This window comes from Tamandua tetradactyla, chromosome 5 (genome assembly GCF_023851605.1).
Source record: "Tamandua tetradactyla isolate mTamTet1 chromosome 5, mTamTet1.pri, whole genome shotgun sequence".
NCBI lineage: Eukaryota > Metazoa > Chordata > Mammalia > Pilosa > Myrmecophagidae > Tamandua > Tamandua tetradactyla.
In genome coordinates, this window is record NC_135331.1 from 54,558,974 (window position 1) to 54,585,479 (window position 26,506).

Genomic DNA, 26,506 nt, shown 5'->3' on the forward strand with positions numbered 1-26,506 from the left:
GAGAAAATAGCCCTGCTTTTGCAGAGAATATTTTGTAGAGTGGGAAGACAGGGACAGACAATAAACAAAAGTAATTTCAGATAGTTTAAGTACTGTAAGGGAGATAAAGCAGTGTATGGGAAGGGGTGTGTGTGAAGTGGGGGGTTGTTTAGACAGAATAGCCAAGAAGACCTTTCCAAGGAGGCAATACTTGAATGATAAGAACCCAGCTATGCTGAGAGTGAGGAAAAAGAATTCTACGCAGAAAGAAGAATACATGTACAAAGTACCTGAGCCCTGAGATCTCACTGGAATCTCTGCTCCAATTTCTACTGCTACTTACTATTATTTTCAGCACCCCAGAACAAGTACAGATAGAGCCTTTGATGGCCAGTTAGACCCCCTAGAGAAAATGGCATAATATACCCAAACATCTAGTGTTTTTCCTCCTCTTCTCCTTGCTTGGTCTAACCTTTCTATCTCTAATGAGTTGTGTCTTTTACACAACCTAATGATGAAACAAAATATTTAGAATATTTCCTGAATTGTGTGGTATCTCTGAAATGCAGATCACTTCTACTTCAGTCCTGTGTTACAGGAAATTGTAAAGATTTATCAGTATCTCCTAAATGTGTCTTTGTTGTTTCATACCATGTAAAGTGCAGGTTCTAAAGAGGAATTTCATTTTCCCATCTATTCCTCATTGTTAGTAGCAGTAAAAACCCAGTAGATGGCAGAGACCAACAGGCCTTTTATAACTATTGAGGCCTACCTTGGCACACAGGAAAAGAAACTCCAGAGGAACTGAAATCTCATCATTGAAACACAGTGACTTAGAAGACTTGGTAGATTTCTGTCTGAGCAGAGGAATTCCTTTAACCAAACTACCCTCTGTTATATAATAATAGGCAAATTGGGTAAGACACTAGATTGTGAGCTTTATTCTTACTTTCTGGTCAGTGTTCCAGTGATAAAATATAAAATTGTTACCAGATTTTTCTAGAGCAGGGTTTCTCAGCCTTGGCACTACTGACATTTTGAACTGGATAATTCTTTGTTTTGGGGGGCTCTTCTATGTGTTGTAGGATGTTCAGCATCTCTGGCCTCTATTTGCTAGATGCTAGTGGTACACTCCTTCAATTGTGACAACTCAAAATGCATATAATTATTGCCAAAGTCCCGTGGGGGTCAAAATCATTCCTGGATCAGAAACACTGTTCTAGAGGATTCCTTAACTGTTTATTCTAAAGGTACCTATCTTATGTTTCAAGGGCATCCCCTAGTGAGCTTTTGGTGGTTGGCAGCAAATTGAAATCCTATTCGTAGACTGGCCTCTATCACCTGGACCCTACTATAACGAGAGGAGGCCTGGCTATTGGAAGGAAAGCTTCTGTCAGCCACGTGATATTGGTGTAGGTGGCAATGGTATCTTATATCCAAGTTTTTTGTGTGTGGTGGAGTACTGAGAAGGGAGGGAGGGAAAAATGAAAAATTTGAAGACTATTCTATGCTAGAGCTGTTCCAGCCTAGAACACCACCACTCAGTATTTACATACCAACCAAATTTGTTGTGAGAATGCTGATGATTGTTATATGCGTGTACATATATTTTTATGTAGATGTACATATGTGTGGGTGCATATAAATATATATATATGCATTGATTTATTTATTCATCTGTTTATTTCTAGTGTTGCAGTATCCTAATCATGTATATTTTGGCTGTTTGGGCTTTGGTGTGTGTTTGTTTTTTTCTTTGCAAATCGCTTTTATTGTTCAGTCCTTAGATTGTTTACTTCATAAGATCCCACTGCATGAATCTGGCAAAAAAAATTTTCAGCTGTTTTGGAAAATTGATTTGTTTCTTCGTGTTGTACTTGTAGTTAATAACATACTTCCTAATATCCTGTAGCGTGCAGATGTCAACCCTTTTCAGGCAATGGACCGAATGATGTTAAATATGCGAAACAGTATGCAGGAATTACAAAGAAACTTTGTAAGTACTAAAAACAAATTGATGAGAACATTGCATTCAGTTATTGGTATATCCTGTATTATAGTGGCTTTTCAGACTTTTTATAACCATGGTCCACAGTGGTTAGAAAATATACATTTCACATCATCACTTTATAATATACCTGAAACAATTTCATGAAAAAATGGTCATAGTTTATGCCACTTTCTGTTTTATTTCATGCTTTTTTAAAACATGTGGCCACAACCCACCAGATTGATTTCATAACCTGTGGTTTGAAAAATAGCATTGGCTAATTGTCAAAATTTTTTTTTATTCAACTTCAAAAGCAATTTTTCTGCCAAAAGCCACTGTTTTAAATGAACATTTTATATAAATTTAGCATTTGTATTTATTTCTAATCTGATTACCTAAAAGTACAGTCCAAATACTTATAAACTACTAATAATAATACTTCTACTTTTCTACTCATAATATTAACATCAAAAACAACAATAACTTGATTTTCTCTAAAGGAGACCCATAACATTTAGTCATCCAGCTTGGATTCTGTGGAAAATTTCAGAATGCCCAAATCTAGGGCAATATTAAAAATTTTAGTAATGTAACAATCTGGTACCCACATGAGATATGAAACTTCTCTATATATGGCTAATTGGCTCAACATTAATGAAATTGCTCACAGGGTTCGACCACCGACTTATAAAAGTATCACATACTTCAAAGCACACCATTTGTATTTAAATTCAAATAAAGGCACAAGACTTGAAGGTCTCTGAGTGAATCATTTGTTGTTGTTCTTCATAAGGAAAATAGGATTTGATAACTAAAATGGAAGGAGATTAAAACCTTCCTAGGGTGCCATTTTGATATGCTATTCTGATAGTATAGTATCCTTAGTAGAACTTCTAGCTAATTTTGTTACTTATTTAATCCTTCTGGTGCTAATTCTTCATATTTGACTAGATTCACTGAATTTACAGAAAATGTATTTATCTCTAGGGTCAGCTTTCAATGGATCCAAATGGACATTCGTTTTGTTCTTCCTCAGTTATGACCTATTCCAAAGTAGGTGATGAGCCACCTAAAGTTTTCCAGGCCTCAACTCAAACCCGTACAGCTCCTGGAGGAGTAAGTATTTTCAAAGCATTCTTAGAGCTTTATAGTGTTGCAGAATGATTTAATCAGTATGATTCAATCATTGAAATTAGATATAGTGCTGTGGGAGGGAAAGCCATGTGTCACCATATTTACGTAGTTTATGGCACTTTTTTTGGCCCCTCCCCAATGAGTGTGTTTTTTTCTCATAGATGTATCCATTACATTTTTCACCTTTACAGTGCTTACAAAATAGACACTAAAAAGTCTTTGTTTCATGAGATAAATGTCTACTTTTAATTTATATTTTCAGTAAATGAATTTTTTAATTCAGGAAGTTTTTCAGGCATACATAAGGCAGTAAAAGATAACATTTTGCAGTTAACTTCAAATTGTCTCTGTTTTAAGAAAAAACATTGCAGGTGCTGCTGTTAAAGCTTCCAGCGCACTTGTCCCATACCCTTTTCCCTATCTCTTCCTTCCCAGAGATAACCTCTTTTCTAAATCTGGAGTTTATCATTCTCATGCTTTTTTTTTTTATATAATTTTATTATGTATATATTCATCTTAAAAATATAATGGATTATTTCACAGATTTCTGAACTTTATATATGTGGTATCATATTTTATGTCTCTGCAGCTTCCCTTTGTTCAATAATATGCTTCTGAGATTTATTCAAGTTGATAGCTATTTAAGGATTTCCAGTATTTCATTTATGTATATCTTGTACTTATCTTCTTGTGCAAACATGTGACAATTTTATAGGGTCTAGGAATCATATTGCTGGGTTATAGGGCATGTATACTTTCATTTCTATCTATCGATTGCCAAACTACTATTCACAGTGACTGAAACATTTCCCCACATTCTTGTCAGTTGTAGTACCAAGATTTATGTTTACCAATATAATTCATTTTTTAGTTCTTACATATAAAGATGTATCTTTTAATGATGCTGTTGCCTAGTTCAACTAATTCATCTCAGACGTTTAAATTTTAACTTGGTATAAGGGACATAAAGTCTTAAATGTAAACAGAATATAATTGTAGATTCCCCACAGCAAATCATGTTAATAATCTTTGGCAATCATAAATATTCTAATAACACTACCATAGAGTTGATAGGTGAGAGCCATGAGATTTAAGCCCATCAACATGACTGCTGAATAATGAATCACAGGAATGCCAGCATGAATTTCCATCTGTTAAAATTGCCAAAGACAGCATTACAGGCACTAAGTTTTACATAAATAAGTTATTTATCATTTTATTTGATTACAGTTTGGAGAAAGATTAAATTATTTTAGTTCTCTAAGAGATATTAATTTTAAGCAATTCAGTAAATAGCAGCAGCACATTATTGCACTGTTACTGCAAACCAATCGTGAAACTGAGTACCCATTTTTAGAACAGTAGAACTATGACCTTACTTCTGTAAGTAAAGAGGCCCTCAGGAGTTTGAAATTATGTCCATTCTAAACATATTTAAATTACAACTAATTTTTATTTTTTACTTTACAGATAAAGGAAACCAGGAGAGCATTGAGAGATTCTGACCGTGGACTTGAAAAAATGGCTGTTGGTCATCATATCCATGACCGAGCTCATGTCATTAAAAAGTCAAAGAACAACAGGACTGGAGATGAAGAGGTCAATCAAGAGTTCATCAATATGAATGAAAGTAAGCTGTCATAAAAATAGTATTCTTAGAGCTCTACTTGTAAAATTGATTAATATTTTTGTAGAAACATCTCAGAAGAGTAGTTCTGAGTGGTTTTTTTATGAATAATAGTTATAGGGAAAACCTTGTCAAAGTAATGATTGTGGTTTTACATTTCATAATAGATATTTTTTAATAGTGAATTTTAGCATTTATTTTTCCTATTTTATACCTGAAAATGGAATCCTTCCATTGTTATTTAATAAAACTGTTTGACAGGCAAAATGAATTTTTAAATATTTTTTGTTTATTGAAGAAGTACTCTTGAAAAGTATAAAAAAATATAAAGAAGAGGGCAGGCCACGGTGGCTCAGCAGGCAGAGTTCTCGCCTACCATGCTGAAGACCTGGGTTTGATTCCCAGTGCCTGCCCATGCAAAAAAAACAAAACCACAGAAAAAAATATAAAGAAGAAAATAAAAATCATCCATAATCCCAACCTAATCTTCCTGGTAGTTCTTCTATGTAAATTATGTGTATGTGTGTGTGTAGATATACACACACTTATGTAAAAATTTGTATTTTACTATCTTATATCATTTTATATTGGGCTTGTTTTAAGTCACATTATAATTATGAAGTCACATTATGTCATTGTTCAAAAATATGATTCATGATGGTATCTAAAAGCTTATCGTGAAAGACCATAATTTATTTAAACTATTCTGTATTGTTGACTTAGGCTTTTGAATAGATGAGACTTTAATTTCTGATGTGTTTAATTTCTGATATATATCTATATGTGTGTGTGTATTAGGTAATACATTATGTATGTATTAAATAAATCTTGCCGTTTTCTAGAGTTTATACTTATTCTTCAGTGCATTTAAACCCTTCCAGTGCCCTAACCTTTCTCATTATAGCCTTTAAATTATATTTATCTCCTTTTTTTGGAAAGTATTTTGAATAACAATGTTTTATCATAATAAAAGTTTTTAAGTATAATCTTGAAGATTGGCATTTGATAAGAGTTATTCTTGTACAATAAGATGGAAGCCAAAAAATTTAGCAAAGGTTAAATTTTAACCCTTGTAATTTTATCATACTTAAATATTTATAGAGCGCTTCACAATAATTAACATTTTGAAGATATAATTTAGTCAAGGAACAAATTATTACAAAAGCAATCCAAAAGAACAAGTAATATCATCTGTCTATTTCTTCTGTTATGGAGTTCAGATTACCCACTTCCTAACAAAAGTTAACAGTTGAATTGAGAAACCTCTTCTAAGAAACCTAAACAGAAATTGTGAGACGAAATTAGATAGGAAGATAGTGGGGTGAACAGTAAGAAGGAGTGTCGAAGTCCAAGTACACAGGAACAGCATGGTCACTGTGAGATGACCCCGGAAGAAAGACCATAAGTCACTGTTGTTGGATCAGGGGTCCATTGGGTGGAATGAGCCATCCAAGTAGGTGAGAGAACCCAGATCGTCAGTAGGAGTAGGAGAGGGAATGGTATCCTGAGTCAAAAGACCTTTATATTTAAAGCAGCTTTCCACCTTTATCTTGAGGTAAGGCTGATGAAAACACCAGGATAGGATGTAGTCTATGGGGAGCAAGACAAGTACTGAGAGTTATTTCCTTTGTTTTGATATTAATATAGGTGATGCTCATGCTTTTGATGATGAATGGCAACATGAGATTTTGAAGTACAGACCAGGGGGACGAGGGCACAATCTAGAAAACACTAGGATGCGCAGTGTTGGTCATGAAAATTCAGGATCCCGTGAAATTAAAAGAAGGTAAAAATAAATTCTAAAACAAATTTTTGGTTTTGAGAATTAGAAGAAAAATTATGTAATTTGACTTTTTTCAGGACACTTTAATGAACGTCCAAGTTGTTTGCATATTATGTTTTGTGAAAGATATAATAATTAAACATTAAATCTGAGTTCTATACAAATATAAATTTGTATCTAAAAACCAATAATATTTTGGTATTGTGTGATCAATAACTCACTCACAAACTGTGCTTCCACAAATCATCAGGGACTAAAATCTTTGTAAGAAAAAGTGATTTACAATAATGTAATTATTCTTGTGAAACATTTTAATTTTGATATAGATGGAGCCATACATTTCACACCAGGTTAAGATTTGAGTCTAGATGAGTGATAAAGGGGTAAGGGGAGTATTTAGAAGACTTAATTTCCCTAACAAGTAGAAATTCAACATATAATTGTAAAAATTTTTAGAAACTTTTATAATATATAATAATATGTGAAAGATCACAGTTCCTCTGTAGTATCTTGTAAGAACTTTGCAAAACCTTTAGCCTCCTTTGGAATTACCTTTTGGGATAGCTGTGAAAAATAAGTATGCTGAAACCACAGATCAAAGTTATTAAGATTTTTATGTATTTAGTGTATATCTGGAGAACTACAATTTAATTGATTCTGTGGGGGAAAAAATTGAAAACGATACCTAATTCCTATTGAGATTACACTTGAGAGAGAGGCCTCACCAGGCCTTAAAACAGTAATCTATTCTAGGCTATAAGAGTGGAGAATTGCTGCAGAAGGTGCTTCACAGAACCAGCGGTGGACAAAATGGGTATCAAGTAAATCAGAAGCCTTGTTGCAGAATTTCAAGTGCTAGCATCTTTCCTTTTAAAATACTTGAGAAATATGGAGCCCTTTTCCTAATGTCTTCTATAGAATGGCTTGAAAACTTGCTCCCATATTAATTTTGGATACTTGTCTCACTTTGAAAAGTTTATTGGCTAAAATCTGGCAGTGCTGAGTTCAATGTGAAATCTGAGTCCAAGCTAGAGAAAGCCAGCTCTTTATATATCTGTGGCCCTAACAATAGCATTTTCTCTAGACCAGCACTGTCCAGTAGAACTTTCTGAAATTATTTTCTGCAATGATGAAAATGTTCTGTACCTGCCCTGTCCAGTGTGGTAGCCACTAGCTGCATGTGACTGCTATATCTCATTGAAATGTGCCTGTTGCAATTGAGGAACTAAATTTTTTATTTTATTTAAATTTAAATTTAAATTAAAAAAATTAAATTAAAATTAAATTTAAATTTAAATATTGTGGCTAGTGGCTACCATATTGGAAAGGATGGCTTATACCATAAATGGTAAACAGCTGTTGTTCTCTTATATACTCAGTGAGACAGGCTGCCTTATGCTTTTCAAAGCCATTAAGGAATTTTTAAGACAACTCTCCTTAAACTACAGTGGTTTTAAACAAGTTTGAATTGACTTGCAAACCATTAACAATTTTAAAGATGGTATTAATGTTCATGTATATATTCTTCAGGGAGAGACCTCACCTAAGTCCAGCTATTGAAAGTGGAGGAAGATCCAACGTTTTTGTGGACAAACTCAACATCAAAGGATCACCTGTCAAAATCAGCAAAAAATAAATCAGCATGCATTTGATTTGTTTAGTTTGGGTTGTTTGAACAGAGAAAGTAATGGTGCTGGGTTAATACACATAAGACCAATATCTTGTTTTTAAATCACTACTGTACTTTGCAACTTTCTTTGGTTATCTGAATGTTCTTGGAAGTGCTAGCTTTGTATTGTCCCTACTGCAGGAATAAATCTTTGATTTTCAATAATGTGAATAAATTGTTCTTCTGTAAAACTCTTTAGACACATTTTTAAACCTCAGATGCGGATTTTGGTTTCCCAGTTATTTTCTTATGGCTGTGTAGTATTTTATACTTCATCTCAAATTTTATAATGTGTCATGTAGCAGCTAGCTTAAAACTATTAAAAAAAAGAAACTATGCCAGTGTTGTTTTATGAGAACTTAATGTTGAAGAACATACAAAAATAATAACCAAACAGTTCATTTTCAAAGAAAACTATTTTAAATTGCTAATGTACATGATTATTCTTGTTAAAATGTCCTTATATAGTGTACTGTTTTTGTTCTATATTACATTCATAACCTTCATCAAACTTTACATTGACCTTTCTTTTCAGCATCTTAAAGTGGCATATTTCTGCTCTCCTTTCCCACAAACAGATTAATCTATCTACTTTTTACAGCAAGAGTGTCCTTGGAGAAACTCTGCTCAGCCTTTTTGCGACGTTTAGAAAAATACATTTGGTATTCTGCAAACCTGAATGATTGATTATTTAGGAATTTGTTAGACAGGTGATGTGTATTTTTGAGTAAGGTGCTTAATAATTCAATTTTAACTTTTTAATTACATCATTTAAAAATTCACCTGTAGCGTCTTTATTCTAGAATTCAAGCATTCATTTATTTTTATAAAAGTTAGGTTTGAAGTTTATAAGAATAAACATTGCTTGAGAAAATGTTTCTAACAAGGCAAAAGAAAAAAGAATAGAACACCCACACTACTACTGACTTCATCCTAATTCTAAGTGTTCCCTTTTTTAAATTTTGGAGTAAAATGTGGTGGCTGTATTTAGACTCCTGACTTTCTGTATTGCTCTTCATTTCACTAGCACATAAGTTTAAGTACTATTTCCATAGTTTTTAGTTATATAAGAGAGAAGAGAAATGTGTCTACTCCATCTTGTCCAGTGCCATAAGTCTCTTCTGTCAAATTCTGCTTTATATATATTTTTTAATGTTCTTAGGTAGATATGTTTAGAATTGATTTATCTTTTTAGAGAATTCAGTCTTTTATCATTATATAGTCTCCCTTTATCTCTATTAACACTTTTAGTATAATTGACTAATTATAACAGACCAGCTTTCTTTTGGCTAGTATTTCCCTCATCCTCTATTTTCAACCTTTTAATGTCTTTTTGGATGTCCTTTTGGGTGTGTCTTTTAGAAACAGCATAGAGTAGTTGATTTTGTTTTTTAATTTGGACTGGAAACTTTTGTTTTTTTAATTGGAAAATTTAATATACTTAACTTTTTTTTGTGATTACTTATACCACATATTTGGATTTACTTCTCACCAACTTAATGTTTTCTATTTTTTTCTACCTTTTCTTTTTTCCCTTTCTTTCATTATCTTGGATTGCATTTGTTCCTTTTTGTTTCATTTATCTGCTTCAAAGTAACTATTTTGACATTCATAACTGAGCACAGTTGTCAATTAATCATTTACCTTTCATCATTCTATAAATGATGAAGTTTATAGAAATCTTAAATAATAATAAATCTGTATTATTCTCAAGTTGTAGAATAATACAAGGACCTTAGAAGACTTTAATTCTGGCCACCCTCTTTTGATTTCTATCTGTTGTCCATTATTTTAGTTCTAGCATGTTTTTCCAACAGATTATTTCTAATAGGAGCAGTTTTTTTCACAATTAGCATATTATCTAGAAAGCAGTTTCAAAGACCTGAACACATTTTTTTCAGATCTTTAAATAGATTAAAAAGTGCATCAATTTAAAATACCCTGTAATAAATCACACTGAGAAGAAAAATAAGTAATATTTCTGGAGGGAAAAAGATCCCCCTTGATAAAGACTCCCAAGAGTAAAAACTAAAGGCAGTCCTATGAAATTAACAATAATATGTTGAAAAACAAGCTTCCACCTTCTATTTATTTTATTTTGAAAAACCCAGCTCATATGTAAATAATTCATTAGCTCATAAAAGGAATGGAAATATATTAATTTTAAAAATACCCAACATGCTATATAGTGTGCCTATAGTTTTAAATAGTTTAATTTATTGACTAACTCAGTACTAAATACCTAGCTTAGGAAGTTGTTGCAAACCCAGATATTCTTCTAATAATATAGACAATAAAGCCTCTTTATGGTACAAAGATAGAGCTTACTTTAAAGAATGGACCTGTACTTAGTATTTCAGTCTTAAATCTTGCTTCACCACCAGAATCAGTGTATTTCAAAAAAACTGAATCTTTGTTTTTGCTTTTTAAATAATAAACCTTATATGTGATTATATCCATTGTAGGAAAAGTGTGATACAGAAAATATGAACACAAAAATTACCCATTATCCCACCCCCAGAACAACAAAAGTGTTGTGTGTTCCTTTCTAATCTTGTTGGGTGGAAACAGGAATTAATACTTCAAAACATATATCCTAATTTTCATTTCATATTATTGAGTAAGCATTTCTTGAAAACAATAAACACCATTTGAAAACCCTAGTTTCAGTTTCATTGGTTGCATTAAAGTTATTGTAGGTATACTATAGTTTACCTCCAACTGTTAGGTACTCAGATTGTTTTAAATTTTTACTCTTATAAATAATAATCATGTTGAACATTTTTCTTTATACATAGCTACTTGTATATATCTTTTATAATTTTTTAAGGTAAATTTTGGGGAATAGAAGGCCTGGACATTTTAAGCCTCTTGATACATTTTGCTGAACTACTTTTCAGAAAGATTGTACCAATTTGTGGTTACACCATAAATAGTCTCGAGAGTGTCCATTTATGCATCTACCTTGCTCGAAGTATAAACTAGATACTACCCCCACCTTTTATTGCAGATATTGTGGGAGTAAAGCAATATCTCATTGTTGGTTTTTGGGGGGGATTATTTTTTTGCATTTTTTCTTTGGATCATTAGAAGTTATGACTTTTTTTTTCACATCTATTGATCATTTCCTTTTCCGTGTTTTTGAAACAGCACACGTATTAGAAGAGCCTCTAATATACACAATTTCTTATCTTCCTAAATGAACACGGGCATGAAACTATGTATTATTCATGTTGTTTCAAGTTAAGTAGGGGTTCCCAAAGTGACTGGCATTAAAGGCTTTTCTCTTGAGTGGCTGTATTATTTTAATGTCCTGATAATGAAACAAAACTGGACCATGTTCTTCAAGTTATGGAGGATTTCTGACCATTCTGTAGGCCCTATCTGATATGATGGTCAAAAGGAAACTATTGGTCTTATATGCATTTTCTATCAGGGTCTTCAAGACTGTCCATCAAAACCACATCCTCATGTTCTTCCCAGCAATCATAATCTGTTGCTATGGCAATGCTGGTGTCACAAATTCTAGCCTCCCTAGCAAGAACCATCTCTGGAATTTCAGTCATATAGACAACATCCACCACCTCAATATGGAACAAAGTTCTCTGCTCAGGAGCAAAAACCTCAATTGTGACCATTGTCTCCTTTGAGTGACATCAGAATCTAGAGGAAACACTAGATATAGCAGAATAAAAATTTTTTTTAATCCGTGTAACTACCCTACACTAACAGTGAACCCTAAGTTAAACCATGGACTTTAACTGGTACAGTTATAAAAATATACTATCTTCAATTGCAGCAAATATTCCACACCAAAGCAAGGTGTTAATTGTAGGGTGATATTTGGGAATTCTGTATTTTATGCATGATTGTTCTGCAAACCCACAACTTCTCTAATAAAAGGGGAAAATTTGAACTGATAGTGTTGGTTGACTCTAGGGAGAGGAACTGACTAGGAGAAACAGGATTTTAAAAATATTTTTCAAAATATTTTATTTGGAAATTATTTCAAACTTATGGGAACATTGCAAATGTAATACGAAAATAATATACTCTACCCAGATTTACCAACATTTAACATTTTGCCACATTTATCTATGTTTGTCTTTTGTGAAAGATATACTTTGTTCTATTTGGATTTTGTACCATGGGGATATACAAATAATTCTAAAAAATGAAATTTAAAGATAAACAATTGAGTATCACAAAACTGGTGAACAGTTTTCTGATGAAAGTTTAGAAGTTTGATACAAATAAAAAATTCAGGAAATCACCAGGAACTTCCCACTTGTGAGTCAATAAATCAACAGTTAGAGAAGTCCAAAAGGGAAAAGAAAGGGAAAGGAACTGAAATGCTTTGGCATGCTTTTATACACTACCTTAACCTTTCCTGTCCGTGTTTTATTAAAAATCAGTCTGATGGGGCAGGCCACGGTAGCTCAGTGGCAGGGTTCTTGCCTTCCATGCCGGTAACCCGGGTTCGTTTCCCGGTGCCTGCCCATACCAAAAAAAAAAAAAAAGTCTGATGTTCCTTTTATCTCCAGTATGGACAGATGAGTAAAAAGTATCGATAAAAAATAAATAATAGGGGGAACAAAGGTTAAAATAAATTGAATAGGTTGAAATGCTAGTGGTCAACAACAGGAAGGGGTTAGGGATATGGTATGTATGAGTTTTTTTCTTTTGCTGGAGAGATGCATGTATTTTTCAGTTAAAATTTTCCCTAGAATTTCTGGATCATCTAAGCCTGTTCCACCAATTACTCCAATCCAGGGTCGTGGTGGTACCATCCGAGTCCATCTGTGTAGGAGGGAGAGACAGGGTCTTGGCCATGCATTTGGAGGCTGGCACTCAGCAGGAGGCTAGGGTCAGAGGACAGCAAAAAAATCTGCAAAGAAGTAGAGAGCAAGTTCAAAATACAGCCTGTCAGTGAGCAGTGCTGAAACAAAAGGGGAAAGTTAGATTGGCTGGTTGTATTCAGAGTAATTATTTTATACACTTACACAGTTTTTTTTTAAAGATTTACCCACGTATTTAGCAATATTTTTGCTCACCTTTCGTGAGTCTCAGACCTCTTTGATCCAGTGTCATCTTCTGCCTGCCTAAAGTATATTCTCTGAAAGTCCACTTAGTGCAGCTGGTTTTGTATTACAATGAAATAGTTTCTCTTCTTTGAAAATGTTTTTATTTAACCCACTAATGTTGCTGATGAAAAAATATCCCTCCATTTATTGGTACAGAGTTTGGGGTGATGGAAAATTTTGTAATGGATGGTAGTGATGGTAGCACAGCATTGTGAATGCAATTAATACCGCTGGATTATATATTTGAATTTGGTTAAACGGGGGAAATGTTAGGTTGTATATATGTTACAAGGACAAATATTAAAAAAAAAAATAGGTCTGTACAACATAGTGAACCCTAATGTAAACTGTGGACTATGGTTAATAGTATAATTATGACAATATTCTTCATCAATTTTAATAAAGATACCATACTAATGCAAAGTGTTAATGATAGAGAAAACTGTTTTCTGCATGATTGTTCTGTAAACCTTAGTTCATTACATTTGACACAATACAAAATAAAAACCACCTGTCTTAAGCCCGCACCTAAAAGATGGACAAATCCTCATTCAATCAGTAGGAGTCACACTAGCTTCCCTTTTATGTCTATAAAAGTCATTTGCCATCTCCCTAGAATCCTGAAAGTACTTTCATTCTTGCAAGAGATCTGGCTTGGCTGGCCCGGCTGCTCCCTGTCGCCAACGCCTTGCTGTGCTCTGTCCGTGGTGATGACCATGAAAAGCGAGGCTGCCGGGGGCACCCTCACCTACTCCAGGATGAGGGGAATGGTAGCCATCCTCATCGCTTTCCTGAAACAGGAGGATGAGCCTGAACGAATTCATTCAGAAGATTGCCAAAAACTCCTATGCATGTAAACACCCTGAAGTTCAATCGATTTTGAAAATCTCCGAATTTCAGGAGCCGGAGCTTATGAATGCCAACCCTTCTCCATCAAGTCCCCCTCAGCAAATCAACCTCGGTCCATCATCCATCCTCATATGAAACCATCTGACTTTCACTTCTTGAAAGTGATTGGAAAAAGCAGTTTTGGAAAAGTTCTTCTAGCAAGACACAAGGCGGAAGAACCACCTACGCAGCCAAAGTTTTACAGAAAAAAAAAAAAACATCCTGAAAAAGGAGGAGAAGCATATTATGTTGGAGCAGAATGTTCTGTTGAAGAATGTGAAGTGCTCTTTCCTGGTGGGGCCCCACTTCTCTTTCCAGACTGCTGACAAACGGTACTATGTCCTTGACTACACTGTTCTACCACCTCCAGAGGGAGCACTGCTTCCTGGAAGCGCAGGCACGTTTCTATGCTACTGAAATAACCAGCGCCTTGGCTTACCAGCACTCTCTGAATATCGTTTATAGAGACTTAAAACCAGAGAATATCTTGCTAGATTCACAGGGACACATTGTTCTCCCAGACTTTGGTCTCTGCAAGGAGAACATTGAGCACAAAGGCACGACTCCACCTTCTGTGGCACCCCTGAGGATCTGGCCCGAGGTGCTTCACAAGCAGCCTTAGGAAGGGACCATGGACTGGTGGTGTCTGGGAGCCGTCTTATATGAGATGCCGTACGGCCTGCCTCCTTTTTATAGCCGCGATGTGTGACAACATCCTGAACAAGCCCCTCCAGTTGAAGCCAAACATTGCAAATTCTGCTAGGCACCTCCTGGAGGGCCTCCTGCAGGACAGGACAAAGAGGCTCGGTGCCAAGGACGAATTTATGGAGACTAAGAATCATGTCTTCTTCTCCCTAATCAACTGGGAAGATCTTATTAAGAAGAAGATTACTCCTCTTTTTAACCCAAATGTGAGCGGTCCTGCACTTTGACCCCGAGTTCACCGAAGAGCTGGTCCCTAGCTCCATCAGGCGGTCCCGGGACAGCATCCTCCTCACCGTCAGTATCAAGGGGGGCCACCGAGACTTTCCTGGGCTGCTCCTATGCGCTTCCCCCGGACTCTGTCTTCCGAGCGGTATTAGGGCCGGTGTTGAAAGATTTTGCGTGGTTTTAGATGTTTTCGTTAGCCTTTCAGCAGAGCTGTCAGCCGGACAGGATGCCTTTCAAGAGAATTTGCACATTTCAGGGAGTTGGGCAGGCTTCATTGACAGTTTGCTGGAAGCTTCTTGAGCACATCCTAATTTCAGTGAGCTCACTGGGTTTTCATTTTCCTCTTCCTTCCAACGTGGTGCTACCTCTGAAATGAGGATTAGGGCGCTGCCTTAGATGCAATCCTGTTTTTTAGAAAGAAGATGCTGTTCTAGAAACGATCTTGGGAAGGTCTGTCTGGGCTTAGATATATATGAAAGTTATGAAATGTGCCTTTCTTGTGAGGTCGTGTGCTCCAAAGCTTTTCCTGTTGCAAAAGTGTTCAGGTCTTGATTTTCCCTTGTGGGTTTACTGTGCAGGCAGTGGGATGAGTGTAGTGTATGTGATCACAGATGGATTGAATTATGGGCATCAATGTGACACTTGCAGGGTGCTACAACATGGGACAATGTTTCTTCCATATTTGGAAGATCACTTTTATGTGTAGATCTTTTTTTGTAAGATACAGTTAACTGAAATTTATTGAAATGGCTTTGCAATAACTTGTATCAGATGCTTAAAGAAAGCATTGCTGCTACAAATAGTTCTATTTTTAGAAAGGATTTTATGGACCAAAATGCCCAGTTATCGGTCAAAGCCGTTGGTGTTTTAATTGTTTAAAATGTCACCTATATTACTTCTGGAGGATCTCTTTTGTTGCTCAGATGTGACCTCAGTCTCTCTAAGCCCAATTCTGCAAGTGAAATCACTGCCCCCCTCTCTACGTGGGACATGAAATCCAGGGGTGAAGGTCTCCCTGGTGACGTGGGAGATGCCTCCCAGGGTTAAATCCATACCAGGCACCATGGAATCAACAATTCCATCCAGACGAAGAAGGGGAAAAGAAATGTAACGAATAAAGTGTCAGTGGCAGAGAAAGTTCAAATAGAGTTGAGAGGCTACTCTGGAAGTTGCTCTTATGCAAGCTTCAGTTAGACCTTGCTACCTATCATAACCTGCCAACTCCCCAACCAGGACCATTCCAGCCAATCCTAAAGAACACCTAGGGCAATTTATAAGACTTCACAAGGGTTCCAGGCACTAGAGTAACTTTTCAGAAACCTACAACCTCCAGATAGGTACCTGGTCCAGATAAGTCCTGAAATCTAACCCAGCCTCTCCAGAATATCAGATAGTTCCATCTTTCTACCCCATATAAGTGACAGACCATTCCGATATGAAAAATTTAGAATGGCCATAGCCCTAACATCCCTAAAGAGAGGGATGGAAAGATCAAAGGTGATGGTGGAGTTACACACAGAAGATAGGGCCTAACAAATGAATATGAATGCTGAATCATTAAATTGATATCTTTCAGTCTCTAGTATTTTAGAGCAGCTAGAAGTAAAAACCTAAAATTGTGGAATTGTAACCCATGTCAAACTCTGAAATATGTTCTACAACTAATTGTGGTGCTGTGCTGTGAAATTTATGGCTTTTTATATATATGTTATTTTTCACACACAAAAAAAGGAAAAAAAGTTGACTGTGATGATTAAAAAATATATAAATTTAAGCCCTCTAGTCTCCTATATTCTGGAGCAGCTAGAATGAAAAATCTGAGAGGATCATCTAGTAGCCCATGACAAACTCTAGGATCTGTCCTGTAACTAAATGTTGAAGAGTGCTTTGAAAACTATTGCTTTTTTATTTCTTTGCTTTGTACATATATACTATAAAATGAAAATTAAAAAAAACAAAACATTTCACCTATAAAATGGGCATTATGTGTTGTTGTTTTTTTGTATTCCTGATAACCAGATGTATTGTACAAAAGTCTGTAAGTTGGGGTATAATACCAGTGTATCTAAACTTACAGGCTTATTTGTAATTAGCAATTACATTCTAGGATTTCTGTCCCATGTTGCCAGGAAGGTCCACACCCCTGGGAATCATGTCCCATGTAGAGAGAGGGAGGGTGGCGAGTCTGCTTGTTGTGTTGGATGGGGGAGAGAGGCCACATCTGAGCAACAAATTGTAATTGTATTTTTACAAAAGAGGTTCTCTTGGGGGTGACTCTTAGGCCTAATTTTAAATAAGCTTAACCTATCCTTTGTGGGGTTAAGTTTCATTTGAACAAACCCCAGGATTGGGGGCTCAGCCTATTGCTTTGGTTGGCCTCACTGCTTGTGAGAATATCAAGAATTCTCCACTTGGGGAAGTTGAACTTTCGCCCTTTCTCACCATTCCCCCAAGGTAACTTTGCAAATACTTTTTATTCACTATTCAAATCACTCTGGGATTTATTGGGGCATCCCTTTGGACAAACCTACAAAATCTCATACCCTACTCAAGGTTCCGTGTACTTAGGGTGTTCAACTAAGCTGTCCACATAAGTTGTATTAGGAACTGCACTAGTCAAAATATAAATTAAAAAGTGAAATTTAATAAGTTGCAAGTTAACAGTTTTTAGGTCGTGGAAATGTTCCAATTAAAGCAAGTCTATAGAAATGTCCAATCTAATGCATCCAGGGAAAGATACCTTGATTCAAGAAGGCCGATGAAGTTCAGGGTTTCTCTCTCAAATGGAAAGGCTCGTGGAAAACATGGTCAGGGTTTCTCTCTAGGCTGGAAAGGCACATGGCAAACACGGCATCATCTGCTAGCTTCTTCTCCAGCTCCCTGGGATGTGTTTTTTTCCTTCATCTCCAAAAGTTGCTGGCTGGTAGACTCTCTGTTTCATGATTCTGTGGCATTCTGTTATCTTTCTCTGCTCTCTCTGAATCTCCCACTTTCTCCCAGATGTTTCCTCTTTTATAGGATCCCAGTAAAGTAATCAAGATCCACCTAGAATGGGTGTAGTCCAGTTAAACACCCACTCTTGAGTGAGTCACATATCTATGGAGATAAACTAATCAAGTTTCCAACATGCAGTACTGAACAGGGATTAGAAGAAATGGCTGCCTTTACAAAATTGGATTAGGATTAAAACATGGTTTTTCTAGGGTACATACATCCTTTTAATCTGTATCTTTTCCTTCTATAAGGGAAATTTTAAAGACGAAGCCATCAGAAAGAAAAAAACTATCCTGTCATTATGTATACAATCTAGGAATATCTAGTCGAAATAAACAGTTAAAAATGTCTAAGAGAAAAAAAGTTAATAAGCTACTTGTGTTTCTTTTGGTTTGAAATAGGCTTATTTACTACAATTACAAGAAGAAAGGTCTTCTAGACTTTATTATATAAAATGAATTCTAACAAAATATTCTAATTTATGTAAGACTAAGGTTGAACTATCCATGTTTTACATTTTCTAAATCTCCTACATTTATCTTAATGGTCAATTAAGTTATTGCCTCCACAAATTGTGTAAGATTTCAAAATACAAAGCAGTGCTTCACTAAATAAAATTGTAATGGTGATGTCTTTTAAAAGGATTTATACTATAAAATTATTGTAATAGTATAAATTATAAAGACCATGTGTTAAGTAATTTTTCATATGCTTGGCTAAATTTCAAGACCCCAGAAAATGTTAACTTAGTATTTGGATAATTGGAGAATTTCTAATTAAAAATGGTATATATACATGAAGAGATGTTCAACATCAATAGCCATCAGGGAAATGCAAATGAAAACCACGATGAGATATCAACTCACAGACACTAGAAAGACTACCATTAAAAAAAAAAAAAAAAACAGAAAATAACAAGTCCTGACAAGGAGGTGGAGAAACAAGAGCCTTCATACATTGTTGGTGGGAATGTAAAATGTTGTAGCCACTGTAGAAATAGCTTGGTGATTCCTCAGAAAGTTAAGTATGGGATTACCATATGGCTCAGCAATCCCACTTCTGGATATATATCTAAAGAATTAAAAGCAGGAACTTGAACATATATTTGTCCCTCAATATTCATTGTGGCATTATTCACAATTGCCAAAAGTTAGAAACAACCCAAGTGTCCATCGACATGAACAAAATGTGGCAAATACACACATGGAGTATTATATAGCCACAAAAAGGAATGAAGTTCTGATACATGTGACAACATGGGTGAACCTGGAGGACATCATGTTGAGTGAAATAAGCTAGGCACAAAAGGATGAATATTTTATGGCTTCACTGATACAAAATAATTTGAATATACAAATTCATAGAGTCAGAAATTAGAATACAGGTTACCAAGGGCAGGGATGGGGGCAGGGAATGGGCAGTTAAACCTCAATTGGGGGTGGGCCACAGTGGCTCAGTGGCAGAACTCTTGCCTGCCATGCTGGAGATCCAGGTTTGATTCCTGGTGCTTGCCCATGCAAAAAACAAACAAAATCCTCAATTAGTACAGAGTTTCTGTTTGGGGTGATGGAAATTTTGGTAATGGGTGGTGATGATGGTAGCACAGGATTGTGACTGTTTAACTTACTGAATTGTATACTCGAAAGTGGCTAAAAGGATTACTTGTAGGTGTATATATATATATATACATGTTACCTGAATAGAACTATACAATACGAAGAGTGAAGCCTAATGTAAACTATGGATTATAGTTAATAATATAATAATAATAACGTTTCATCAACTGAAACAAAGCTGCTACATTAATGCAAAATGAGAAACACTAATGCAGGGAAATCTTTGGTGGGGGAAGAGATATAGGAACTCTATTTTCTGAATGATTTTTCTGTAAAGGCTACAACTGCTCTAATTTTAAAAATGATAAAAATCTTTGGAGACTAAAGTTAGTTTCAATTTACTCTTATTCTTATACCTTCTGAAATAACTACAAATAAATAGAATGTGCAAATGCTTTGGATAAGATGTTCTATATGTATTATTTTGTTACCTTAAAAATTATAAAGGAAACCCAGGGCTGGGCATGGTGGCTCATTGGCAGAATTCTCACCTGCCATGCCAGAGGATTTGATTCCCAGAGCCTGCCCATGAGAAAAAAAAAAAATATATATATATATATATGTGTGTGTGTGTGTGTGTGTGTGTGTATGTGTGTTAGTTAGATTCAGTTGTCAACTTGGCCAGGTGAGCATACCTAGTTCTGTTGCTGCGGACACAAGCCAATGGTACGTGAACCTCATCTGTTGCTAATTACATTTACAGTCGGCTAGGAGGCGTGTCTGCTGCAGTGAGTGACGTTTGACTTAATTGGCTGGTGCTTAAATGAGGATCGCAACGTAGCACAGCCTAAGCAGCTCGGCATTCCTCATCTCAGCAGTTGCAGCTCAGCCCAGGCCTTTGGAGATGGAGAAAGAAGTCACCCTGAGGAAAGTTGTTGGAACCCAGGGGCCTGGAGAGAAGACCAGCAGAGACCATCCTGTGCCTTCCACATAAGAAAGAACCTCAGTGGAAAGTTAGCTGCCTTTCCTCTGAAGAACCAACAAAATAAATCCCCTTTTACTAAAAGCCAATCCGTCTCTGGTGTGTTGCATTCCGGCAGCTAGCAAACTAGAACAGATTTGGTACTGGAGAGTGGTACCAGGAGTGGGGTGCTGCTGTGGTTTGCAAATGCCAGATATGTTTGAACAGTGTTTTGGATGGCTAAGGGGAAGATTTGGGAAGAACTGTGAAGAGAATGATGGAGAAGTCCTGGAGTGCATGAAGAGACTGTTGTTGTAAATGGAACCACTGCCAATCTTGACAAAGGAGGACACAAAAGGGAAAAATTGCAGTCTGCAGAGTGAGAACCATGGAAGTTCGGGTCTGAAGCCAAGAAACCTTGGCCAGGAGAGTGGACCCACCTGTATGCATGGAGAGGGTGAGTTTACCCTGAAGGGTGAGGATGAGTCTCCCTTCTCATTGCAGTGGAAGAGTTGTGCAGCCTCGGGCCTTGGAAAAGGTGTAGCATGCTCCTTGGGGGACTGGGAGAGCCTGGCTGCCACTATGTGCAGGGGTTGAGCGTGTGCCCCAGAAATGGCAGAGCCCAGGGGTGGCCCTGATGCCTGGAGAGAGTGGAGCCCAGAGGTGGTCTCCTTGATGTTCCCCAAGGTTGATTTGGAAAGAGGCGGGCCACTGCATAGGCCCTTGGAAGGGGTGGGACTGCCACTTTCTAAAGCCCCAAAGCTAAATGATTCTCAGACTTTGAAATTTAATGGACTTTGCCCTGCAGGTTTTTGAAACTGTATGGGTCCAGTGACGCCTGTGTTCCTTCCTCCTTATGGAAATGTGTATATGTATCCTACGAATGTTCCTCCTTTATATGTTGGCAGCAAATAACTTATTAGGAGTTTTCAAAGGTCCAGAGCAAATGGAGAGAATTTTGTCTTAGGACAGACAATGCCTGTAACTGACTTGATGAGATTTTATACTGTCTCTAATTTTGTACTTCATTGTATTGCTGCTGAAAGGTTTAAGGTTTCTGATATTGTTACGAAATTAATGTTTTTTTTTTTTTTTTTTTTTTTTTTTTTTTTTTTTTTTTAGACAGAGAGAAGGAAGGAAGGATAGAAGGAAGGAAGGAAGGAAGAAAGGGAAACATTTTTAAACATTTTCTTGTTTTATTGTATTCTGTTTCTCCGTTTTTGTTACATGGGCTGGGGCCGGGAATCGAACCGAGGTCCTCCGGCATAGCAGGCAAGCACTTTGCCCGCTGAGCCACCGCGGCCCGCCCTCGAAATTAATGTATTTTTGCATATGGGAAAAACATGTCTTTTTTAGGAGGTGCTGGTTTGAAAGGAAGCATGCCCCCTAAGAAAAGCCATGTTTTAATATAAATCCCATTTCATAAAGGTAGAATAATCTCTATTCAGTACTGTATATTTGAAACTGTAATGAGATCATCTCCCTGATTGATGAGATTTAGTTAAGAATGGTTGTTAAACTGGATTAGGGGATGACATGTCTCCACCCATTTGAGTGGGTCTTGATTAGTTTCTGAAGTCCTATAAAAGAGGAAACATTTTGGAGAATGAGAGACTCAGAGAGGGCAGAGAATGCTGCCGCACCATGAAGCAGAGAGTCCACCAGCCAGTGACCTTTGGAGATGAAGAAGGAAGATGCCTCCTGGGGAGCTTCATGAAATAGGAAGCCAGGAGAGAAAGCTAGCAGATAGACTTGTTTTAATTGGGACATTTTCTCGGACTTAGAACTGTAAACTAGCAACTCATTAAATTACCTCTTGTTAAAAGCCATTCCGTCTCTGGTATATTGCATTCCGGCAGCTAGCAAACTAGAACAGATTTGGTACCAGGAGTGGGGTGCTGCTGCGGTTTGCAAATGCCAGATATGTTGGAACTGTGTTTTGGATGGCTAAGGGGAAGACTTTGGAGGAACTGTGAAGAGATTGATGGAGAAGTCCTGGAGGGCTTGAAGAGACTGTTGCTGTAAATGGAACCACTGCCAATCTTGGCAAAGGAGGACACAAAAGGGAAAAATTGAAGTTTGCAGAGTAAGAACCATGGAAGCTTGGGTCTGAAGCCAAGAAACCTCGGCCAGGAGAGTGGACCCACCCATATACATGGAGAGGGTGAGTTTACCCTGAAGGGCGAGGATGAGTCTCCGCTCTCATTGCAGTGGAAGAGTTGTGCAGCCTCGGGCCTTGGAAAAGGCATAGCACGCTCCTTGGGGGACTGGGAGAGCCTGGCTGCCACTATGTGCAGGGGTTGAGCGTGTGCCCCAGAAATGGCAGAGAGCCCAGGGGTGGCCCTGATGCCTGGAGAGAGTGGAGCCCAGAGGTGGTCTCCTTGATGTTCCCCGAGGTTGATTTGGAAAGAGGTGGGCCACTGCATAGGCCCTTGGAAGGGGTGGGACTGCTACTTTCTACAGCCAAAGGATGAATGACTCTCAGACTTTGAAATTCCACGGCACTTGTGCTGCATGTTTTACATCTGTGTTTCTTCCAATTTCTCCCTATGGAAATGACAACCTATATCCTGTGAATATCCTTCTTTGCATCTTGGCACCAGACAACTTGTTTTGAGATTCACAGGTCCACAGCAAGAACAGAATTTTTTGCATCTGTTTAAGGTGATGCTTGAAGTTGCCAAGTTGACAAGGGGTGGACATGTGTTAGTTAGATTCAGTTGTCAACTTGGCCAGGTGAGCATACCTAGTTCTGTTGCTGCGGACACAAGCCAATGGTACGTGAACCTCATCTGTTGCTAATTACATCTGCAGTCGGCTAGGAGGCGTGTCTGCTGCAGTGAGTGACGTTTGACTTAATTGGCTGGTGCTTAAATGAGAGATCGCAATGTAGCACAGCCTAAGCAGCTCGGCATTCCTCATCTCAGCAGTTGCAGCTCAGCCCAGGCCTTTGGAGATGGAGAAAGAAGTCACCCCGGGGAAAGTTGTTGGAACCCAGGGGCCTGGAGAGAAGACCAGCAGAGACCATCCTGTGCCTTCCACATAAGAAAGAACCTCAGTGGAAAGTTAGCTGCCTTTCCTCTGAAGAACCAACAAAATAAATCCCCTTTTACTAAAAGCCAATCCGTCTCTGGTGTGTTGCATTCCGGCAGCTAGCAAACTAGAACAATATATATACACACACACACACACACACACACACATATATAGTGAATCCCAAATGTGTCCTTATAAAAGCTAGACAGTTCTTGGTTTTCTGTCTTCGAGCTTTTTTTTTTTGGTCTAGAGAAAACAAAAATTTGGTATTTTAGGTTCCTATTGCTGCCAGAATGTAATATACCAGAAATGGTTTGGCTTCTATAAAGGGGATTTATTAAGTTACAACTTTACAGTTCGAAGGCCACAAAAATGTCCAAACTAAGGCTTTCAGACAAAAATACCTTGACTCAAGAAAGACCGATGTCTGTCACATGGGCAGGCTCATGGCTGGTATCTGCATCCTCTCCAGCTTCTGGTTTCAAATGGCTCTCTCAGCCCCTGTGGATCCTTCTGGTTCCTGGCTCCTGGCTTCTGACTTGCTTAGCATCTCATGGAAGGCACATCGCAATGTCTGTGGGCTCTGCATCTCCAAATGTCCATATCTAGACGTCTGCTCTCTCTACTGGCATTGCAAGTATCTACTTTGGTCCTCCAAGCATCTCTAAATCTCTGCATCTATGTAGCATCCGGTTCCTGTCTAGCTTCTGTCAGTTCTCTCAGCTCCTGGCATCTACAAGGGCTTCTGCATTTCCAAACATCTGTGTCTATGATTTTTTTTTCTGAATTTTCTCCAAAATGTTTCCCCTTTTAAAGGACTCCAGTAAACGAATCAAGACCCACCTTGAATAGGTTGAGTCACAGCTCCATCTAACCAAAAAGTCACACCCACAATTGGGTGTGCCACATCTCCATGGAAACAACCTAATCAAAAGGTTCCATCCTACAATATTGAGTCAGGATTACAGAACATGGCTGTTTCCCCAAGATTGGATTAGAATTAAAAGAACAAGGCTTTTCTGGGGTACACAGTACTTTCAAATGAGAATGGGTGGTGATTAATAAAAATAATTAAGAATATACTGGTATAATAATTGTTGAAAATATGAATACTTGCATATATGTATATAAATATACATACACACACAAGATAATGAATATGGTTTTTTAATTAAGGAAATTATTAATTTTTTAAATGGCAATTTTGCTACATACACTTTTATTTAATATGCTAAGGTTAATTTTATCCATTTACATTATTATGTATTTAATTTATATTTAAAAATACATATAAAGGTATACAAAGATTAATTTTTAAATGGGAAAAGTTTTTTTACGGGTATAGTCAATGTTAATGGATTTATTTATAAAAGTGGTTTATAAATCTTTTTTTTTTTTTTTTTGGGTGCATGGTCCAGGAAATGAACCCAGATCTCCCGCATGGAAGGCAAACATTCTACTATGAACCAACCGTGCACCCTTATAAATCTTTTAGTGCAAATTATTATATGGATGAAATACAAAAAGACAAAATTAGAAATTCATCACTCAGCCTGTGATTTTTCTTTTCTTATGGGTCATAATGTATTTTCCTCTGATTTCTATTTATTTGATCTCGTTCATTCATTTAACAAATATTTATTGAGCACTTTGCAAGGGAATACAGCAAATGAACAAAATATTTCTGTCCTTATGGAATTTCAATTCTCATTGGGAGAATCAGGAAACAAATAAATACTAAAATGCCTAAATAAATCGAAGAAGTGTTATGAACGGAAATGAGGCAAGGGAAGATAGCAAGGAAGGGATTTTGCTGTTTTAAAGGGCTACTAAAGAACATCTCGCTGATAGCTACTATATGAACAGAGATAAAGTGAGGGAAAGTACCATGCAGCTTACTCGGGGAAGAACGAAGAACTTCATCATGTGAGAATCAGCAAGGAAGCCATTGGAGCTGGATGGAAATGAGGAAAGGAGAGAGAAAGTAGAAATATGTGGGGGGGCTGCTCATGCAGCACTCCTAAGCTCTTAGTCTAAGTCAGAAAGGAAGTCATTTCAGTTTTAAAAAATAATAATTTTTATGAGAAATATCTATACAAAAGTAGAATTCACTGGGCAATTTTCAGCAGAGGAAAAATAACACAGTCTGATTTAGGATTACGGTAGTTACTGGGTTGAGAATAGATTGCACAGCCCAAGGGCAGCAGCAGAGAGATCACTTAGGAGGGCAGAGCAACAATTCCACACCAGATGCAGATGGCGTTGAGTGGAGAAGGTGGGGGAAGTGGAAGGTTCTGAGTACATCTTTGAAGGTGGCGTCTATAGGATATGCTGACGAATTAGACAAGCGGTGCGAGAGAGGGGTGCCAAAGCGACTAATATTTTCGTCCTAGGCAAATGGAAGAATGGAGTTTCCACTTATAATAAAAGACATTTTGAATTACCTGATCGCTCATTTAATATTACTTGCTACTGACAATTTTTAGTATTATTTACTTTTTACTATTATCTTACCATGTTCTCTTTCATGCCATGACTTAAAGATAGTCATTTTTTTCCTATTTGTTGTTGTAACCGATGCAGCTTGGCCTTCTTTATTAGACTTACATTGCTAGATATATTTCTGCACATTTTTATACAGACAAAACAACTATGTTCAAAGGCGTTATCTTTATCTAGCTGTAATATTAAAAAAGAAGACGACCAAGGAGAAAACGTGCGCACAGCATCAATTCACAAGGACCAAACACTTGACCATTCCACCGCACAGCACCTTCACTTTCTTTTCCAAGTCCACAGAGGGCGTCGGGGGCGCGGACCCGGAAGTCCCTCCCCCTCGCCCTCTGTCTCCCCCTCCCTTCCGAACTTCGCCCCG

The 26,506-nt window shown here is 37.0% G+C and overlaps 1 protein-coding gene and 1 pseudogene across 3 annotated transcripts in view; both read left to right on the top strand.

Annotated features, from left to right (window-relative positions):
* MLF1 (myeloid leukemia factor 1) overlaps nt 1–8,165 on the top strand; it is a 47,588-nt gene extending 39,423 nt beyond the window's left edge. For 2 of the 3 annotated variants that reach the window (XM_077160883.1, XM_077160884.1), the window contains 5 exons: nt 1,892–1,975; nt 2,957–3,085; nt 4,574–4,733; nt 6,378–6,516; nt 8,044–8,165. In XM_077160883.1, coding sequence (XP_077016998.1) covers nt 1,892–1,975; nt 2,957–3,085; nt 4,574–4,733; nt 6,378–6,516; nt 8,044–8,149 — 618 coding nt within the window. In that variant the 3' untranslated portion in view covers nt 8,150–8,165. The remainder of the gene's footprint in view (nt 1–1,891; nt 1,976–2,956; nt 3,086–4,573; nt 4,734–6,377; nt 6,517–8,043) is intronic. The other variant, XM_077160885.1, reaches the window with a different exon arrangement.
* Nucleotides 8,166–8,168: 3 nt separating this feature from the next.
* Nucleotides 8,169–15,268, top strand: LOC143683099 (serine/threonine-protein kinase Sgk1 pseudogene; annotated as a pseudogene).
* Nucleotides 15,269–26,506: the final 11,238 nt, after the last annotated feature.